The sequence below is a fragment of the Copadichromis virginalis genome, linkage group LG5 (assembly GCF_057382275.1).
Source record: "Copadichromis virginalis isolate Kocher_CV1m ecotype Utaka linkage group LG5, C_Virginalis_male_GT1.1, whole genome shotgun sequence".
NCBI classification, from domain to species: Eukaryota; Metazoa; Chordata; class Actinopteri; order Cichliformes; family Cichlidae; genus Copadichromis; species Copadichromis virginalis.
This window is the reverse complement of record NC_140622.1, coordinates 31,961,544-31,981,496: the sequence shown is the minus strand read 5'-3', so window position 1 is coordinate 31,981,496 and position 19,953 is coordinate 31,961,544. Positions and strand designations below refer to the sequence as shown.

At 40.3% G+C, this 19,953-nt stretch overlaps 1 protein-coding gene across 1 annotated transcript; it reads right to left on the bottom strand.

Moving 5' to 3' along the window:
- Nucleotides 1–287: 287 nt before the first annotated feature.
- pank4 (pantothenate kinase 4 (inactive)) lies at nucleotides 288–18,393 on the bottom strand. The gene is made up of 19 exons (XM_085457362.1): nucleotides 18,221–18,393; nucleotides 17,691–17,773; nucleotides 16,771–16,979; nucleotides 15,979–16,162; nucleotides 15,493–15,585; nucleotides 15,229–15,382; nucleotides 12,163–12,344; nucleotides 11,947–12,028; nucleotides 8,589–8,689; nucleotides 7,373–7,528; nucleotides 6,379–6,491; nucleotides 5,892–5,979; nucleotides 5,594–5,745; nucleotides 5,367–5,422; nucleotides 4,606–4,655; nucleotides 3,968–4,072; nucleotides 3,786–3,886; nucleotides 3,247–3,315; nucleotides 288–1,810 (listed from the first exon to the last, which is right to left on the bottom strand). Exons 1-19 carry the CDS (start codon nucleotides 18,339–18,341, stop codon nucleotides 1,561–1,563), a joined length of 2,349 nt encoding a protein of 782 aa, XP_085313488.1. The 5' UTR covers nucleotides 18,342–18,393; the 3' UTR covers nucleotides 288–1,560.
- Between the last annotated feature and the right edge of the window lie 1,560 nt (nucleotides 18,394–19,953).

Below are 19,953 nucleotides of genomic sequence, written 5' to 3'. Positions count from 1 at the left end.
TGGTTGCGTGTGGGTTTTGGCAGTGGGAGTGATGAGCAAGAGAGAAAGCAGGAGGACCCCCTGCCAGGCCTCCTCATGCATTATCAGCTTGAAGCTCCCCAGCAGGCATCAACTGCCACATACTAGGGTGCTGAGCTTTCATACTGCCAGGGGCATGTTTGGTTTTTTTAATATGGGGCAACTTTCAACTTTCCCGATTTCTCTACTCAGTTCAAAACTCTTCTGACACATCTACAAAGAAAATGCAACACGCGCGCGCACGCACACACACTCACAAAGGTAAAATATAGGTTTTCACCATTTAATTAAAATTGATTGTCAAGAGAATAATAATACTCAAAATTGTGCTTGGTGTGCTTAACTGAAGTGATGTAATTTCACATACATACATACATAAATATATATATATATATATATATATGTATGTATGTATGTATGTATGTATGTATGTATATATATGTACAAATGAAAAATACAATATTGCAATATGAGTACAGAAGTGAAGCAACTGTGACTTTGGGAGATATTTTCATACCAAGAATGTTTTTAATCAGAGCCTGCCTTGAATTTAGACCTTTGTGATGAAGTTAACAATACAATAAACCACTTCACATCAGGTTTGATGTTTGTTACAACTAGAAGCTGCCATATTATTGCCTTAAAACAAATATCTTTTGACTCTGGGATGGACTGCAGTGTGTATTTGTACATGCCAGGTAATTACAGTGAATGCATGGACTCATGCCACAGCCAGCTCAGTGACATCAAGTTCCATGTGATGCTTACAGTTTACTGAACCTGAAATATGCTGTGTTAATTTTGACACCAAGCACCTTTGGAAAGACTTAAAGACTAAAAATCTACATCACAGTAGAATACTGCCACCTTGTGGAGGAACACTGTAGGTTTCTTGAATTGCTGTGATAAAGTGCTGCTTCTCCCACTGATCAAGCTGATCTTCCCTGATTCCACATCAACAGCTACATAAATGACAATGACAGTGATTCTTAATTTCAATTCGATTAGTGGAGTGAATGTCATAAAAAGAAATGTGAGTTTTTCTTTGTCTATGGCCTGAGAGTGCTGGAAAAAACTGACATTTGTGTAACATGACACCTACAACAGGAATTAAATGCAAAACTGAGTGAGTGAAATCACATCAACCTTAAGGCACATTAAAAACGTCTCACCACTGAAAGCTGTAATTATTCCTGCTGCTGTCTCTATCTAGCCAAAAAGTCAAATCCCTTAGATGTACACAGCCATGTTGGGAATGACAGGCGCACATTTTCAAAATAAAAGCTATGTATATAAACTGGTAGTACTGATAGCTATGATATGATTCAACAGAAAACTTGATGGATGTGCAAGAAAGCAATATGTTCATGAAGCCAAAAGTCGACTTTAAAATGAAACATACAAATCTCCCAATTAATGATCACCCTTAAAAACCCACATAAACTTTTAACAGTCAGCGTTAAAATCGGTTGTTCACTCAGTGGCAGTATACGATCATCCTCCTTACATTCAGAGCTTCAACTCAAACTGCTTCTGTCACGTTCAGGAAGGAGAAAAAGCACCGCAGTCCTTGTTTGGTTTCCCGGCTGGTACTTCATACTTGAAGACCACGCTGAACAGTTTTCCCCCCAGTCGGTCGGCCAGCCACGAGTTTTTGATAACGGCCATCTTGAGGCTCTCGCAGCTGAGCATGGCGTAGTAGTTGGTGTGAATGGCTCGACCCATTCCCTCGATGATCACCAGGTCGGTCTGCCGCTCCCGCACAACCATCGCCAAAACTTTGTCCAGGCGGCTGGGAAACAACAAAGACGTAGAATCACCTGATTTCTTGTCAGGACAGGGGCTTTAATCAGTTTATCTTACTCCTCCTCCCCAAGGAGTCAATTAACAGCTTATGTTAGCCACACTTTGCACTATTATTTTTATCATTATAGAAGCACAGCCACGACTATCACACGGTCCAAAAACAAGGAACTATCTTATCAGTATTCGGCTCTCCCGCCATCACTAATGTGATATTATTATCTTATGCTGATTACTTTAATATCAGTATTATACATACAGAGCCAAGAGAAGTCAAGTCATATCAGGTCAGAGTCTACATCACATATTAAACACCTTCAGTTGATCAAAGTGCTGTACAGGTTATACAAAATATACACTATACATATTAGTGACTAAATCAACAATAAATACAAAGAAAAAAATCAAATAGACAAAGCGAATAAGACTGTGTTTGCATAACAAAAAGTCAAGGTACTCTCGTCAACCATACCTGCAAACAACCAAAAACAAATAGGTTTTTAAAAGTAGTGAGAACATTTTAAAGTGAATCCAGAATGGACTGTATGAGAGAATATTAGTATCACAGGTCTGAAAGCAGATTAACCTTGTTCTTATCACTTCACGGGACTTTTTGGCATTTTGGAAAAAAATAGTCAGTTCATCCATCAGTGCTGTGGAGGTCAAATGTAATAAGATAAGATAAGATAAGATAGAACTTTATTAATCCCTCGGGTGGGTTCCTCTGGGAAATTCGACTTCCAAAAAAAGCACAGCAACGACCGAAGTTACAGTTACAGAACTGTTATATATATGTATATATATATATATATATATATGTATATATATATATATATATATATATATATATATATATGTATATATATATATATGTATATATATATATATATATATATATATATATATATATATATGTATATATATATATATGTATATATATATGTATATATATATATATGTATATATATATATATATATATATATATATATATATATATATATATATATATATATATATATATATATATATATATATATATATATATATATATATATATATATATATATATATATATATATATATATATATATATATTACACACACACACACACACACACACACACACACACACACACACACATATAAATACAGAGACAAATATAAATAAAATATACAAAGGGGATAAATAGAATAAATAGGAAAAAAAAAATAAAAATACAAGTGAATTGCACATTTCAAGTATTGAGTCTATTGCAATGTGCTTATTAATTCATTCATTCGACAGACATGGACTGAAGCTTGGATGCATGCATTCATAGCAAGAGGAGCTCATTCTGTCAGCTTCAGGCTGCAGTTTGCAGAAATCTTACTTAAAGTATTTAAAAAAATATTTAAAAAGTTCAATGCAAACTAAAACAACTAACCTCAGATCCAAACACGGAGAACTGGAACCGCTCTGCACCAGCAGCAACCTGTCCTCTCTCAGGCCAGCCCTACACAACAACAAACACACCACAGCCCAGTGCTTTGTAGACATCAGCCATGTGTACAGTATTATTTACAACAAGGATTTTGTTGCTCATGCTAGCTCCTAATGAGTAATGTTTTTGTTTACAATGCAAGGCAGCTCACCCTTAAGAATGAGCTGTTAGTACAAGCTATTTGTCATTTATTGTATCTTTGGGGGTGAAGGTTGTTTTTAATCAGTCATTCACATCTCCACAACTATTTGTTGTTTTGCTCTCAATACGGTCACTATGGCCCAAGATTAAAAAAAAACAAGCATGTTCATGTTTATCACTGTTCAGATGTGTAAAACTAAAATGACAAGTAAAACTAATTTATAGCAAACAACTAAAGCAAATTGGAATTTATCTAGTCCTTTAGGTCAATAATAAAAATCTATACCCTAAAGAGTTTGTCTCATCAATAACCACATTTAAAATCACTTATATACACTCACTCAATGACGGGATCCATAGCAGCAATTCTTTCTGTCAGTATCTGCAGTTCACCATTCGTCACGTCATTCAGAGCTGGACCAGAGTTGCTGGCCAAAACCACCTAAACAGTAGAATCATTGCAGAGTTTAATGAACATCTGACCAAATACTCTCTTTTTGTAATTATTCTGTCAGTTTCCTACCTCTGTTCCTCGAGAGAGAAGCTCTCTTACAAAAGGCATCACCCCTAGAATGATGTCTACTCCACTATTATCTACGAAAAACAAGGCACACTTATGAGGAGGACCCTGCAAGAGAAAACCAGGATGGATGACATTCAGCCATTAATTATCAAGAAAATAAAACACAGAAACATTCCTGCAAGTATGCAAAACACTACTAATGACCACCCAGAAGATGTTATCCCTTTGTGGTTCATCAAAACATGCTTATCCCTAGTTCAAAAAGTGTTGAACATAAGGTGTTTATGGTAGGTTTAAGACCATTTATTGTCTCAGTTTGTGTTTTCACACGAAGCTCCTCCAGGGAAACGTCTAGAAAGGTACATGACTGCAGTACATGTGTGAAAAAGCTTCAATCACATAGTCAGATCCAAAGGGAAACAAAGTTTGCTTAATTTCTAATGAGACATCCAATGAAAGAATACACTTATATCCAACACAGAGGTGAAAACATGTCTGAATCAAACTGTCTGCTGCTGTGTGATGCATGTAAAAATGCACAACTTCAGCCAAGATCCAGGCCTGATTTTATAGATATTGCCCTAAGATCACATGTGAAAACAGCTTGTGAGTGTGAAGACCAACAGAATGAATCTGACCTTTAGTCTTTCAAGCCACTGGTCATAGGAATCAACGAGCCATGGCCGCTCTGAGAGGGGAATAAAAAAGAAAATACAAATGTCAGTCTGACCACCAAGAGGCATAAAAGCAGGTCTAAAATCCGACAGTGTATCATCAGCAGACATCAGAAGGTGTAACAGCAAGCAAAAAGGCACACAGCTTATAGGAAATGTTTGAAGTGATGTCAAACTAAACAGATACCTTCCTCTTGAAAATATCAATCTGCCTCCACACCAGCTGTACAACAATATTTACTTGCACTTAAAAGTTCATTTTCATGCTTCAGTTGTCATGTGATGCTGGGAGATTTTCAATATGCTATCTTAAGGCTTAATGTTTTTTCTCTCTCCTTAAACTAATATGTGATTGGAAATCCAATCCAATCAACCCAAGGTGTACCCATGTGATGACATTAAAACTAACCAAGTTACTTAAGAGGAACAAAAGTTTGAATTTGGTTCCTCGGTCTTCTCATCTCTCACATCCTGACTGGAAGGAGATAAAATGTAAGAGCAAGTGAGAGAAGCAAGGAGACATGTTAGTATAATAAAAATAAGCCTAAACGTTCTGTCTGTCTGAGTGCTTATGAAACACAGTTGACCCTCACATTGCACACAATGTGCTTGCATGGACTGAGACACAGATAGACCTCTGACAGTGCTTATGCCCTGCTAACGTGTAGTTAACAATACTTCTGCAGTGCAGTTGCAACTGCAATTGTGTTAAAGTACTTGGATACCTTCCAGCTGTCGTTTAGCCTCCTCAAACCCAAACTCGGGGTCAGATTCCAGGACGCTGTAAGTGTCAAAACGAAACAGACTAAAGTGAGCTCAAACCAGCAACAGTTTACCAAAAAATAACAAAACTTCAAGACTGAGGCTAAAATGTTTTGTGTCTCTAAAAGCTTGTGCAGCTGGGTTGATGTAATCTATGAACCCAGCAAGAGATGAAAAAAAGACCACTCACTCTGACACGGCCTTGGCTCCCCAGTCAAAGACATTCCCAGCCAGGACACCCTGGACTAGGGCAAACTGTTTCTCCTCCCAGCTCAGCTCATCCAAGGACTTCACTGCCTTTTGATAGTACTTGAGAGCAATGTCATTCTCCCTCTGTTTAATCTGAAATACAAAAAAAACAATACAACAAAAACAAAGTCAACAAAAAGAAAACTACAGAGTCATGACATTGGTCACTAAAGGCCAATTCAGCTGTAAAATTCAAGAAAGGTGCATAAAAGCAAAACAACACATTTGATAGATTTCACCTTAGAGTAGGGATCAGGAAAGTTGAACTCGTTTAAACAGTGTTCCCTCGTGTCTAACAAACTTCTGACAGTGAGGGATCCATAAGCACTAGGTGAGAAGAGAAGCACTCTATGTTAGCAAGAGAGAAACATATAGAAACAACCGGGCTGGGATAATAAATGCAAAGCACTTTTCCACAGTTTCCCCCCCTTTTTTAATGTTCTGAAATAAACTATTAGAAAGTTAAAATATATAAATATCTGGAATTTGGAAGTATTTCTTCTTTAAATTTTATAGACTGTTACAGACCTAGTGCTGTGATTCTATTACTAATCCACACTTATGGAGTGCAGCCCAGTCCTAAAAACTGAAAGAGTAAACAGGATCAACATCAAGATTTTGCTGGTATAAAGAGATGAAACTAATGCAGACGGTGAAGAAAGAGTTCGACTTAAAGCAACCTCTGAGTAAACTAGATGCAGTAGCAGAGCCACTAGCAGTCCTTACAACGGCTGTTGACGAAGGGTCTGAAGCTTGTGTCTGTATTTCTGACGGAACTTCTCAGCACGCAGGGCTGCCTCCGGCATGTCAGGCTGACTCGCTACAGCTCTCTTAACCACCTGCTCAAGGACCAAAAAAAAAAGTAATCAGAAAACACTTCAACTTTTGAGCAAAGAAATAAAAGAAATGTGTATACATCACCATGTAAATGGCAAATATTTCGACTAGAACTTTTCCCAGATCCAAAAGGGAAACGTGAAGCTTTACTGTCAGACCAGGATCAGGTCAAAATTCATTCCTTTGTTAAAAAAAAGATCCCACCACATAAGAGACAGATCTCCCCAACAGTGACCCAAAAATCAAACTACACTATATATCAACCCAATTATGAGCAAAGATGGGATAATTTCTTTGGGTTCAGAAGGAAAAAAATGGATGTCATGCACAACATTTTCTTTTTGTCTTGCATGATGTGTCACAATCTATGAGAACCTATGCCTCATCTGAGATCCCTCAGTACGTCCTAACAGAAAGACTGGCATGTTAGAATTATTTTGAGCAATTTAATTGAGGTTGACCAAAATAAACACAGAGCAGTCTGACAGCCAACGATGCTGCCAGTGCAGTCAGGTGGAACTGTGACTAGACTGGCAGATAGCATTACAAACACTGCTTTGGTTCCCATTGTGTTTACATTCTTTACTGGAAATTACTAGCTAGCAGCTCTTCATGATGCTGCATGCATGAGTAACGTGGGAAGAACGTGCAGTCAGTCATGTCTATAGTAATGAGAAGACAACATTACTTTGTAGCTGTCTAATCTGACAGAGTTAAAATATTAATAGAAACAGACACCTTAGAATTCATACCTTCGATTTCAAAGCCGAATGCTGGGCTCCGACTTGATTTTTGTCATTGTGTTTTTTCCCCATTTTTTAAGAATAATTTTGCAGATGTTTACCACATTTGTCTTGCTATTACAACTATGATGCCATCCTACCCCATCTAGGGCCTCTTCGAAGCAGTATAGCCAGTATTCACGGGCCAGAGCATCCTCTGTGAGGTCCACAGTGTCAGGGATGTAAGAGGAAGGGTCTTGCAGCAGAGGCAGGTTCACCAGTTGCCTCTCCAGACGGTCCATCTCCAACATGTCAAACTGTACAACAAAGACACAGAAAACATTCACACTATCACGCCTTGCCCATAACAGGCTTTTATGGATAAAAGCCTAACCACTCAGATAACTTGACGTTTATTCCAGCTGTTAAATTGTACAAGCCTATTCCCACTACCCTTCTTAAACACCATCATTCCAGGATGTATTTTAAAATATTTCCCCTTCTTTGTGGCACTCATGTCAGTATTTTTTCTTCAGTGTGTCAACAAAAACGATGAGCGTGAGATGTAGTAAAGAGGAGAGGTTAAACCAGAATTTAACTCTAAAAGCCAATGAAAGCCAACAGATTCATTAAATGGACACAATCAATAGTCCATTAGAGGAAGTCCTTTCCTTTTAAAGAACTTAGTACATCTGCTGATGGTTTCTCGAGAGGAAAGAAAAGCAAAGAAGTCTGCAGTAATGAAAACTAGTGAATGCGAGTTGGGCACAAGGGTATTTCAGTGATTGTGGGCTGAGGGAGGGAGACTGGGAGTGGGGAGGGCACATAGCTGCTCCTGCTACTACAGTGGCCTAGAAGCTCAAGGTATTACAAAAAAAGCAAAGTGCACACCTGAAACACTTCACATCTTTTAAAACCATCAAACAACCTATTATTTTCTATTGTTCATCTAATGTGAACACACAAATGAATGCCTGTCACAACAACTGTTTAAGTGTTTGCAGTTACACGACGTGTTGAACACAACCAATGTGCCATCAAACCACCAAACAAGCAAAGCAGGCAGAGGTACTTACAGGAAACTGAAGGAGAGAGTTAGAAGAGTGTGTGGACAGAAAATGGGAAAAAAATTAGAATACAAAGATGAACGGAATGAATTTTTTATGACTTTGTATTCAGCGAGAACAATAATGATGGCATCTCCATCAAAAACGAAAACATTAATTGAAGTTTATAGACAAACTTATCAATAATTAGATGGAAAAGGATGTAAAGAAAAAAAACATTAGCAAATGAGGGCTGATGTGCCATGTTGTGCTACGTGGCCCAGCCTCAGGTCTTCAGATACCACAAATCTCTAACTCACTGTGGACTCACCGTTCCACTACGAGCACGTTGCATAGGATTCATGTCAGGAGAAACGCTCATCAGACCTGAGCTACCTGCGTAATTCTCACCCCAGCTATACTGGTTTGGATCTAGAGGAGAAAAAATGTAAACGTTAATATATTTACCAAACACTGTTTGGATTACAGAGAATTTTAATATCATTACAGTTAATATTTAAACAAGTCTTTTGCAAAGTTAACGTATTTAAATGTTACCGTTATTGGTCTTTGATGATACACCATTCCTTTAATATACTATTATGGCAGTTTATGAAATGTGTTTTTGTCAAGGACCACCTCCACAGATTTTATTTATACTTAATCTCACTAAAAACTGCTTCCAAAAAAATTCTCATAATACTGTTAAGTTTTCAGTGATCCTTTTAATGTTTCCCACAGAATACCCATAACTGTTCCAGTGGTCACTGTGGATGGACTTTAACTTCACCATCTTGGACTCCAACTAGCAAAGGTAGTCCCTGTTGTGCAGTCTTGAAGAGCTTAGTGAAGGAGCACTAGTGCTGCAGGTTCTGGTTAGAGTGGGCCTTCAACGTGCAGTGGATCTCAAGAGCAGGAAAAAAAAAAAGACTACTTTTGTCCAGCTGCAGTCCGTGACGGGGGAGTAGAGAGTCTGTCCAACCACAGGTTGAATCTAGAAAGCTACTTGATATAAAGGATTTAGCAGCTACTAGTTAGCTCACGTGGGTAACGACAGCGAGACCTGGAGGGGCGTGATTGGGAGGAACGGCCTCCCTGATCTGAACCCGAGCGGTGCTCTGTTATTGGACTTCTGTGCTAATCACAGTTTGGCCATAACGAACACCCTGTTCGAACATAAGAGTGTCCATAAGTGCACGTGGCACCAGGATGCTCTAGGCCGTAGGTCGATGATCGATTTTGTAATCGTATCAGCAGACCTGCGACCATATGTTCTGGACACTCGGGTAAAGAGAGGGGCTGAGCTGTCAACTGATCACCACCTGGTGGTGAGTTGGATCAGGTGGCGGGGGAAGACGCTGGACAGACCTGGTGCACCTAAATGCGTAGTGAGGGTGTGCTGGGAACGTCTAGCAGAGGCCCCAGTCCGCGAGATCTTCAACGCACACCTCCGGCAGAGCTTCAACAGCATTCCGAGGGAGACTGGGGACATTGAGTCCGAATGGACCATGTTCAGCGTCTCCATTGCCGAAGCTGCTGCATTGAGCTGCGGCCGCAAGGTGGTTGGTGCCTGCCGTGGTGGTAATCCCCGAACCAAATGGTGGACACCAGAGGTGAAGGGAGCCACCAGGCTGAAGAAGGAGTCCTATCGGGCTTGGTTAGCCTGTGGGACTCCGGAGGCAGCCGACAGGTATCGACAGGCCAAGCGGAATGCGGCTCGGGCAGTGGCTGAAGCAAAAACTCGGGTGTGGGAGGAGTTCGGAGAGGCCATGGAAAAAGACTTTCGGGCTGCCTCGAAGAGATTCTGACAAACCGTCAGACGTCTCAGGAGGGGAAAGCGGTGCTCTACCTGCACTGTGTATAGTGCTGGCGGAGCGCTGCTGACGTCGACTGAGAAAATTGTCAGGCGGTGGAAGGAATACTTCGAGGACCTCCTTAATCCCACTGACACGTCTTCCGAGGAGGAAGCAGAGTCTGGGGATGAGGGGAATGACCCGCCAATTTCCGGGGGCGAGGTCACTGAGGCAGTTAAACAACTCCTTGGTGGCAGAGCCCCTGGTGTTGATGAGGTCCGCCCCGAGTTCCTGAAGGCTCTGGACGTTGTAGGGCTGTCCTGGTTGACACGCCTCTGCAATGTTGCGTGGAGATCAGGGGCAGTACCTGTGGACTGGCAGACCGGGGTGGTGGTCCCCATCTTCAAGAAAGGGGACCGGAGGGTGTGTTCCAACTACAGGGGGGTCACACTCCTCAGTCTCCCTGGGAAAGTCTATGCCAGGGTGCTGGAAAGGAGAGTTCGTCCGTTAGTCGAACCTCGGATACAGGAGGAACAATGCGGTTTTCGTCCTGGTCGCGGAACACTGGACCAGCTCTTTATCCTCTCCAGGATACTTGAGGGTGCATGGGAGTTTGCCCAACCAGTCTACATGTGTTTTGTGGACTTGGAGAAGGCATTCGACCGTGTCCCTCGGGGTGTCCTGTGGGAGGTGTTGCGGGAATATGGGGTGTCTGGCCCATTGCTACGGGCCATTCGATCCCTATACAACCGTTGCAAGAGCTTGGTTCGCATTGCCGGCAATAAGTCGGACTCGTTCCCGGTGGGTGATGGGCTCCGCCAGGGCTGCCCTTTGTCTCCGGTTCTGTTCATAATTTTTATGGACAGGATTTCTAGGCGCAGCCAAGTGGCGGAGGGCTTTCGCTTTGGTGGCCTCAGAATCTCATCTCTGATTTTTGCAGATGATGTGGTTCTGTTGGCTTCATCGGGTGAGGGCCTCCAGCTCGCACTGGAGCGGTTCGCAGCCGAGTGTGAAGCAGCGGGAATGAGGATCAGCACCTCCAAATCTGAGGCCATGGTTCTCAGCCGGAAAAGGGTGGAGTGCCCACTCCGGGTCGGGGATGAGTTCCTGCCCCAAGTGGAGGAGTTCAAGTATCTCGGGGTCTTGTTCGCGAGTGATGGGAGAAGGGAGCCGGAGATCGACAGACGGATTGGGGCTGCAGCTGCAGTAATGCGGATGCTGCACCGGTCCGTCGTGGTGAAGAGGGAGCTGAGTGTAAAAGCGAAGCTCTCAATTTACCGGTCGATCTACGTCCCTACCCTCACCTATGGCCACGAGCTGTGGGTAGTGACCGAAAGAACGAGATCGCGGATACAAGCGGCAGAAATGAGCTTCCTCCGAAGGGTGGCTGGCCTCTCCCTTAGAGATAGGGTGAGAAGTTCGGCCATCCGGGAGGGGCTCAGAGTAGAGCAGCTGCTGCTCCACATCGAAAGGAGCCAGCTGAGGTGGTTCGGGCATCTGACAAGGATGCCCCCTGGGCGCCTCCTGGGTGAGGTGTTCCAGGCATGTCCCACCGGGAGGAGGCCCCGGGGCAGACCCAGGACACGCTGGAGAGATTATATCTCTCGGCTGGCCTGGGAACGCCTTGGTATTCCCCCGAATAAGCTGGAGGAGGTGGCTGGGGAGAGGGAGGTCTGGGCCTCTTTGCTTAGGCTGCTGCCCCCGCGACCCGGCCCCGGACAAAGCGGATGAAGATGGATGGATGGATGGATAGTTAGCAGCAGAAATTATAAGATAAGAACAAGAGCCCTGTCAAAGACCAACTAGATCAGGTTGTTGTCTAAACCAAAGCAGAACAGTCAAGTGCAATCATCGTTGTTTGAAAACCACAACAGGCATTAGCTGTTTCTTTCTTACTGTCTTCCTCTGCTCCTTTAAGAAAGGCTCCAATGGTTCCCAAATAACCTTCATGCCTCAAAAACAAGGCCTGAACTTCACCCTACAACAAAGCAAGAGGAGGTCAAAAGGCTGTGGTTTAAATATTGTACAGTTCACAGCTATACTGACATGAAACAAATAGACGACTGCCTTTTGTAAAGTTGTTTCTGTGTCAGAGCACAAAGTTTTGCTTGCCTTGGTAAAGAAGTTGATGCTATAGGTGATTGTGTGCATGGTAACAGGGTGTCCTCTAATAAAGAAGCCTCCAAAATACACTCTGGACAGGTTGTGAAGCTTGGCATAAAGACAGGCCAGCTGCCCGATGTCATTGCTGATCATATGGAGTAAACTCTTGGCCATGTCTTCTTTAGAAAAGTCTAAAATTCAGAGCAGGTTATATGAACATAAAGGCATAAAAGAGGTAAGACTTTATATTAGCATATAAATAGCACCGGGATGGCACTGTGATAGCCTCCATAAAACAAAAAACAACAACAACAAAAAAACAAACAAAAAAACAAACATATTAAAACACTTCCTTAATTTTCAAACTGGAACTATAACCTAGAATTACTACTTACCTACAATAATTGCTCAACAGTAGCAGCTGAACAGTTACAGACTTCACTTCAATAAATTATAAAAGATGTTGAATTTTCTGGGATAACACCATCCCTTTATTCCATAATATTCACCAATACAACACCGGATGAAGAGGCATCAATTTGATTCTGCAGCTGTAATAAAACTGAAAAATATTAGATGCTTTTTTTTCCTGGAGACAACAAAATTCAATTTATCATGATAGAGTTTGGCTTTCACCCATCCATCCTCTTCTACTTTTCCAATTTATGGTAACATTCACACCTATGGGCAATTTGAATCATCACTTAACCCCTAACCCCAGGAAGTGCATGTCTTTGGACTATGGAAGGAAGCAGGAGCACACAAAGAAAACCTGACAGGGTGAGAACTTTTTGCTGTGAGGCAACAGGGCCAAGTATGGCTTAGAAGCAACTCAACACGATTTCCTCCTTTAATATGTATAGTCAATATGTAATATATGAATAAACCAGCCCTGGTTCATGAGGTAGAGCAGGTCATTCACTAACTGGAAGGTTGGTGTCTCCAGTCTTCAGTCTGCCAAAGTATCTTTGGGCAAGATCCTAAACCCCAAGTTGCTGTTGATGTTAGATAGAAAGCATGTGTAGAAAACTAAGTAGAAAAGCTCTATATAGGATATTTTTTTCCTGACATTACCTAATATATAGGGTGTCACTAATGTTAGCTCAAACTCGTTTGTAATTGCAAGTTCTGACAAGTTAAACCCTCCCTAAAAGATATGGCATGTGAGAGGATTGTTAGGCATTAAACTGGGCTGCAATTCCAATAGAAATGCTCAGCCATGACAGCCATGCTCATATGTCTTTGAGCAAAAACATCACATGAAGTAGTTAACAAGGTAAAAAAGAACAGGGATCCTGCCTTGTTAGAGAAATAAAAGTATCTGGTTATAATCAATTTATTTAAATCAATTACGTCTTTAAACTGCAGTAGCTACACTTAAAAATCACCATTATATGACAGTTAAAAAGGAAGAAGCCATTTTTCCACATACTGAGGAAGAAACTACTCAAATGTAATAATCTGAGGTGGACTAGTGTGGTTTGAGTTTAAATGCAAATTCAGATATATTACGCTTGGAAACTAGGCCATCACTGAAATACATTTTACCATGAATAATCTGAGCTTACTGCAGCTGTTGCCCTGCAGCTGTTGATCTTCAGAGCAAGCCTCTTTCATTTTAGGACTAAAAACATACTAAAAGGATGTGAGGTGTTTTTTTTGTCATGATAAATGAATAAGCTGCAAATACAAAACACAATATATAACCAAGTTGTTAGAGTCTGACATTACAAGGATGCACAGTACTGTCTTTAACCACCCACAATTTCTTTATAATTTGCTTCCATGAGATGCACATTCTTGCAAGTTTCTAATTTTTTCTTGGGAAAACGTTCTTTGAGCTTTTTGAAGGTCTTTGAGAGTTTTCTTTGGACATTAACTGCTTTATGCTCATTTTCAGCCCAGTTTTTGTACTATTTTCGCAATTAAAGAAAAGCGCAATATAACTAAAGGGATGAACCAGTGTTGTGTCCACACATAACAGACAACTTAAAAAAGAAACAATTTTAAATTGACCCTTTAGGCACTTTCTTATTAGCAGCCTGCCACTTAACATATAATTTGCTCCCATTTCTTTAGTTGAATCCACAAAAAAATGCTAAAGATAACAGTTAACAGGCATAAGATAATATTTTTTTGCAACGACCAGGTGATTCCCAAAGAGCTATTAGCTGGCTTGGCATACTGCAGCATGCTGTGCAGTGTACCCATTAGAAATATTTGAGGAAGCTGGAGGATAAAAGAAGAAGTGGCATGCCAAATATCTACAGCAGATGAACAGTATATGAAACTCACTGCCTTAAGAAAAAGGAAAAAATCCAAAGATAAATATGGCCCTTCAGTTGATCCATCTACAGTTCACTGAAGCCTCATTAGAAACGGTCTCAGTGGAAGGGTGGCTGTCAAGAAGACACTCTTCAGGAGGGGAAACGGGGCAAAAAGGCTGAGGTATGCCAAATTACACTAGAACTGAACTGAAAATTAGTGGCAACAGGTCACATGGAGTGACGGATATGATTTTATTTATTTTTTTGTTTAAATTCATTTTTAATATGTACAGATGAGTTCAGAGTAGAAATACAGCAGTCAGTGTCTATAGCCATCTCTGAAACACAGAGGAGGCTCTGTAATGGTTTGCGGCTGTGTTTCAGCCAGTGGTGTTGGAGATCACAGAAAGATTTTGATCCATCATCCAGTGCAATATGTAAAGTATCTGACTGGCAACAACTTAATTGTCCAGCATGGGTGTGAACCCAAACACACTGACAATGCAGTGAAAACAAACCAAGATATAATGATTCATTATCAGCCATTAATTGGCCTTCCCATTGAAGCAGTGTGAGAACAAAAACACAGCCAACATCCAAAGAAGAGCTTTGAATGTCCTTCTAGAAGCCTGGAAAAGTCCTCTTTAATACTACTTACAGAAATTACAATAAATAAATAAATAATAATACATAAATTATTGCACGTTTTCCCATTATTTTTTAGCAAAATGTAATGAAATGAGGAGTGACTCAACACTTACATAACACTACAGGTTAGCTAAATGAAACCTGTTCGTCCATGACTCACCTTTGTCGGCAGTAGCAGACTTCCCAAAACTGCTCGCTATAAGATCTCCAGTCAAGCCCAAATACCCGTATGATCCTCCATAGATATCTTTAACAAGCATATCAACACTTGCATGCTGACCTTTCGAGGCCAACTGTAGCAGCTCGTCAAATCTCTATGGTTTAAATAAATTTTAAAAAAAAGTCAAGACAACCTTAAATACACGATTTAAGTAGTTGCTGCTAAATGACTTGTAATAAAACCAGTCCACATTACTCAGGATACCTTTGTTTTGGTGAGAAGGGCTCCAAGTCCCCAGAATGTCCCTCCACCTATTGAGCTTCCTCCTATTCTCTCAAATTTGTCCTCTGATTCAACCTGGAGAAAGTGAGAAAAAAAGTGATACAGCGTAGTGCGTTAATCACAAAAGAACCTAGTAAATCAAATGAAAGTGATCATATAACCTCTTAATATTATATTTTTACTGCATCATTGAGAGAAGTGATAGTATGTTCTATTTAACAAAAAACACTGCATCTTAAGTCCTTTTAAAAAGCCAGTATTTGTCTGTTGTTTCTATAATTGAGCTTTTTAAGAGGACACAAAGACATGTGGGAAAAACAGGGTATTTGGAAAGTATAACAAAGTATACTCTTAAAATCTGTGCAAATGCAAAGGATGGGAAGAAATGGAAACATGTTCCAATGTAATGAATGCAGATGCAGCACAAGAAGGAGCATTCTTTATTCTCTTACTTATTTATTGTATTACCTTAACTATGGACACCCCGGAGCCGATGTTTACCAGCAGGTAAGGAAAGATGTCTGGATTAGTCGTCTGAAAGCGGAATTCTGAGTCGGCATGCTTGGCGTACACGAAAGCCTCGTGTGGTATGTTCTTCAGTACAAAATTACAGCCCTTGATGAGGCATGTCATCTCATCCTCTTTGTCCACTCTGCCACAGTACAGCACAAAAACAGGTGAGCATCATCACCAACAATAACAAACGATCTAATTCAATGTGACTACAAATTTACACTCTTCAAGCTACACTGGCTACACAGGTAATAATTACAAACAAGCACCAGCTGATGCAAATACGTTACTTTTTTGTATTAAATGACTAGAGTAACAAACTGGGAAAACTGAAACTGTATCTCGCTCTCGATCACATTAATGGTTTTTTTGTCGTCTGTTTAATTAGCCGATACAAAAAAAGAAGGCTGCCAAACTTGGGAAGCCATCAAATATTAAATATTTTCCAGAGGAGTCTTTATAAGGTCTTCCAAAGGTCTCTGTAAAAAAAACATACAATTTGTCGTGCAATTTCCTGTTTTACAGGAAGAGGACAGGATATTGCTTTGTGCACTGGTTACAACAAGAACGGAGGACTATTGTTAATTCAAGGCTGGTCACCCAGAATATGCTAGAAATGTAGCTCCCTTTGTTTCCATTTATACCTACAGTTTCTACACTTTAGCACACTGCCACAAATGCTGAATGATACAGCACAGGTAAAGGTTTTTTTTTGGTGATAGCTAACATTGATTTGTATATACTGACTTGAGTCCCAGTTTCCTCTCGATTAGCTCTTTGAACTTGTGTGCCCCTCCACCTGTGGCTTTGATAACTTTGGTTTCAGTGTTAACTAGATGGTCTTTAATGAAGTCCAAGCATGTTTCGATGTAAGCATTTTCAAACTTGATAAAGTGCAGGCGTGCCGTCACCTCCTCCTGCATTGATATTTCATACAGCTTGTCACCAGCAGCCGCCTAGAAAACAGACATACGGAAGAGAAATGTCTGAGTACTTCAAGCAGTCCAGATGTTGGCTTCTGATACAAGCCCTGACAAAAAATGTGGAATTGCTACACTTGAAGGATGCACAGCCAGCACTTATTTTTAAACTCTGTAGCAAATCAAATTAAAAAAAACAACAACTCAGAAATATATTTAGTAGCTGAATAGTTTGACTTCAAGATGTAGGAATGCATCTAATGTAAAGGACCAAGGGAGATGACAATCATTATGATTAAGTGATTTTTACGGACGTCCCAAAGCTACAGTTAAAGCTTTTCCTCATCCCCGTGACATGGTCAGCAAACAACCCAGATACTAATCTAATTGAAAATTATAGTTAAAATTATTAGAAGGAGATTGATGGAGAGCTTTGGTTTTTATAGTGGAGCATATACCTCAAAAAATCCTGCACATCATAACACCCAGAGGAGGTGCAAGAAAGTACTGACATGTACTTCGTGAAAAGTACAGAGTACTAGCTGATGATGTAAGGATGGGTCAGCACACTTCTCCCAATACTTGATCTGATTTTGCTATGTTTTTGTTTGTTTGTTTGTTTGTTTTTGTTATTCTAAGTAACAAACAAAAACAAAACAAGGCTGAATGAACATCCTACAAGTGTGCTGATTCATATTTTTGGGTGGTTGCATTTTAAAGCATAAACAGTGTATTTTTCATCCGTACCTTTGCAGTGTGGTCGAATGATCGCACTTTGGCCACCTTGTGCTGGACGGTTGAGTAGTAAGCCAGCTTTGTCAAAGAGCCACCTGTTAAAGCAAAACAACATCGATAATGTCCGATAAGAAAACAGCAGGGCGAATCGACATTTAAAACGAGCAATGAAGTGACAAACTCTGATGTTGTCTTGAAAGAGATAAGTTCTTATAACGGAGTAGCTAACAGCTAACGTGCAGGCTCGTGCACTTGTCAAAGTTGGCCAGGTTGTGTTTAGGCACACATCCGCTTAAAGGTAAAACGATAATCCCGAAAGCTCATCAGACTTCAATCTTTAGAATAAACTGACTGGCTGTCAAACAAATTAACATCGCGTGTAAAGTTAAGCCGCTACCATTAGCTTTGTCTTCTTTCACCTAAAGTCTAGTGTTTGTCAGAGTATTAAGGATGCGGCAGAGCTGGTCTACAAACACGAAGATTAGCTCAGTGTGTACAAAAGTTGCCGCAAAATGAAAGAAAGCGCTCATATTTCCAAGTACCGATATCTATGGCGAAGCGCTTTGCGTTTTCCAAATTGCGGAAGATTTCATCGGGAGGAAGAGTAATGCTTTTATCCATGGTGTGACTTGTGTTGCTGTCAACTCGACCACATTCCGCCATGGTCGGTAATTACGTGACGCTGTGTGCGTGCTGTACGTGCGTGCCCCGCGACGTCCAATCAGCATCCACGCCCAGTGCAGCGCGTGCACGTCATCTGGTAAACAAGTTCTGGAGCGACGTGAACGTTAACAGGTAGTAACGCGGGTTTTTTCCCCCATTCCACACTAATAATTATTTTATTATGTAAAAAACGTATTAACTAATTAAAAAAACGGATAATTTTAGAATTCGTGGACGTACAGTTGACGTCAGAAGTTTACTTATACTCGTCACAGACGTGAATGGTATGATATTTGGGGGGCTTTTGATGACTTATTTGAAGTATTCTTTTTCCAGGGTGAAAGAATTAAACTAAGAACTGAGCGCACAAGTTTGAATTTATTTTGGATTTTTTTGTAATCCAGGCACATAGGCAAGTGAGACTGAAACCCTTTGGCACCTCAAAATTTCATCAGAGCACCCCTAAAAATAACTAATAGTAGTAATAGTAGTAATAACAGCGCATTTTAGTATTATTTTCTAAAATTATCTTCAAATGTTTTATTTTCCCAACTTGTCAACTGACGCCAGTACAGGATAGAATGAAAATAGGTTTAATAGGTTTAATGTCTAGTGTTGATGATATCATGATGTTACAGTGTGCTCACACAGAGGCGTTGCTGGTTTGATTTTAATAGACTGAATAAGACTTTGGCTGCAGCAAGAAGATGAAGATGTAATTTCATGACACAAATCAGTGACGCAGATTTAAAACACACTTTAACTGACATATAGCAAAAGTTCAAACTGAGGGGACATTGCTGTGACTTATAAAATGTCTGCTTTTTTATTTGTCCTATAAATAGTGTTAAAAACTTTATCTAATCTATCTTAAATCACTAGAGATTATTAGTTAATTTTAACTGTCTGAGCCAGTAGTCTGCTGGTATGTCACAAGTTGCGAGCCAAGGAGATGATTTTTTTTTTTTTTTAGTTCTTAAAAATTGTCTGTTCCTGTTCTTATTGAATTGGGCTTCAGTGTTTGTTTAGTGTACAGCTCCAGATCCAGGTGACAGCAAGTCAAAAGGATGTTGACTGTTAATAACCGTCTGCAACCTGAATTCAGTTTGAATGTTGCTGTAAATAGATATGAATCTGTTAGTGCTTTTTGTTACCAGTAATATTTAACTTTGTGCCGGCACCAAGACTGAGAGACGAAGATAAAGAGGGCTGGATGGAGACAGCAAAGAGAGAGAGAGCGAGCAAAAAGAAACAATAAAGAGTAGACATGTAGTCAAATTCACCAGAAATGATGAAGCTGTAGCTTCTGTTTTCTCACATACATTGATGATTTCTCATAACTAAGCAGTGTTTTGTACTGTTGTTGACTCACATCATATTGATCCCATATTGATATGAATGGTCGCATTTTACAGGATTCATACCACTCTAAACTTGTCTTGAACAGGACGGCTGCCATGTAAGGGACTACAAATCTATTCTCCACTCATGAAATTGGAGTACATGATGCTCTGTGCTGTGACTGCATATTAAATAGAGGGTTTGCACTGTATGAATTCAAAAACTTTAATATAAAACAACTGTATTACCAGTTTGGTTTGTTTACAGGTCT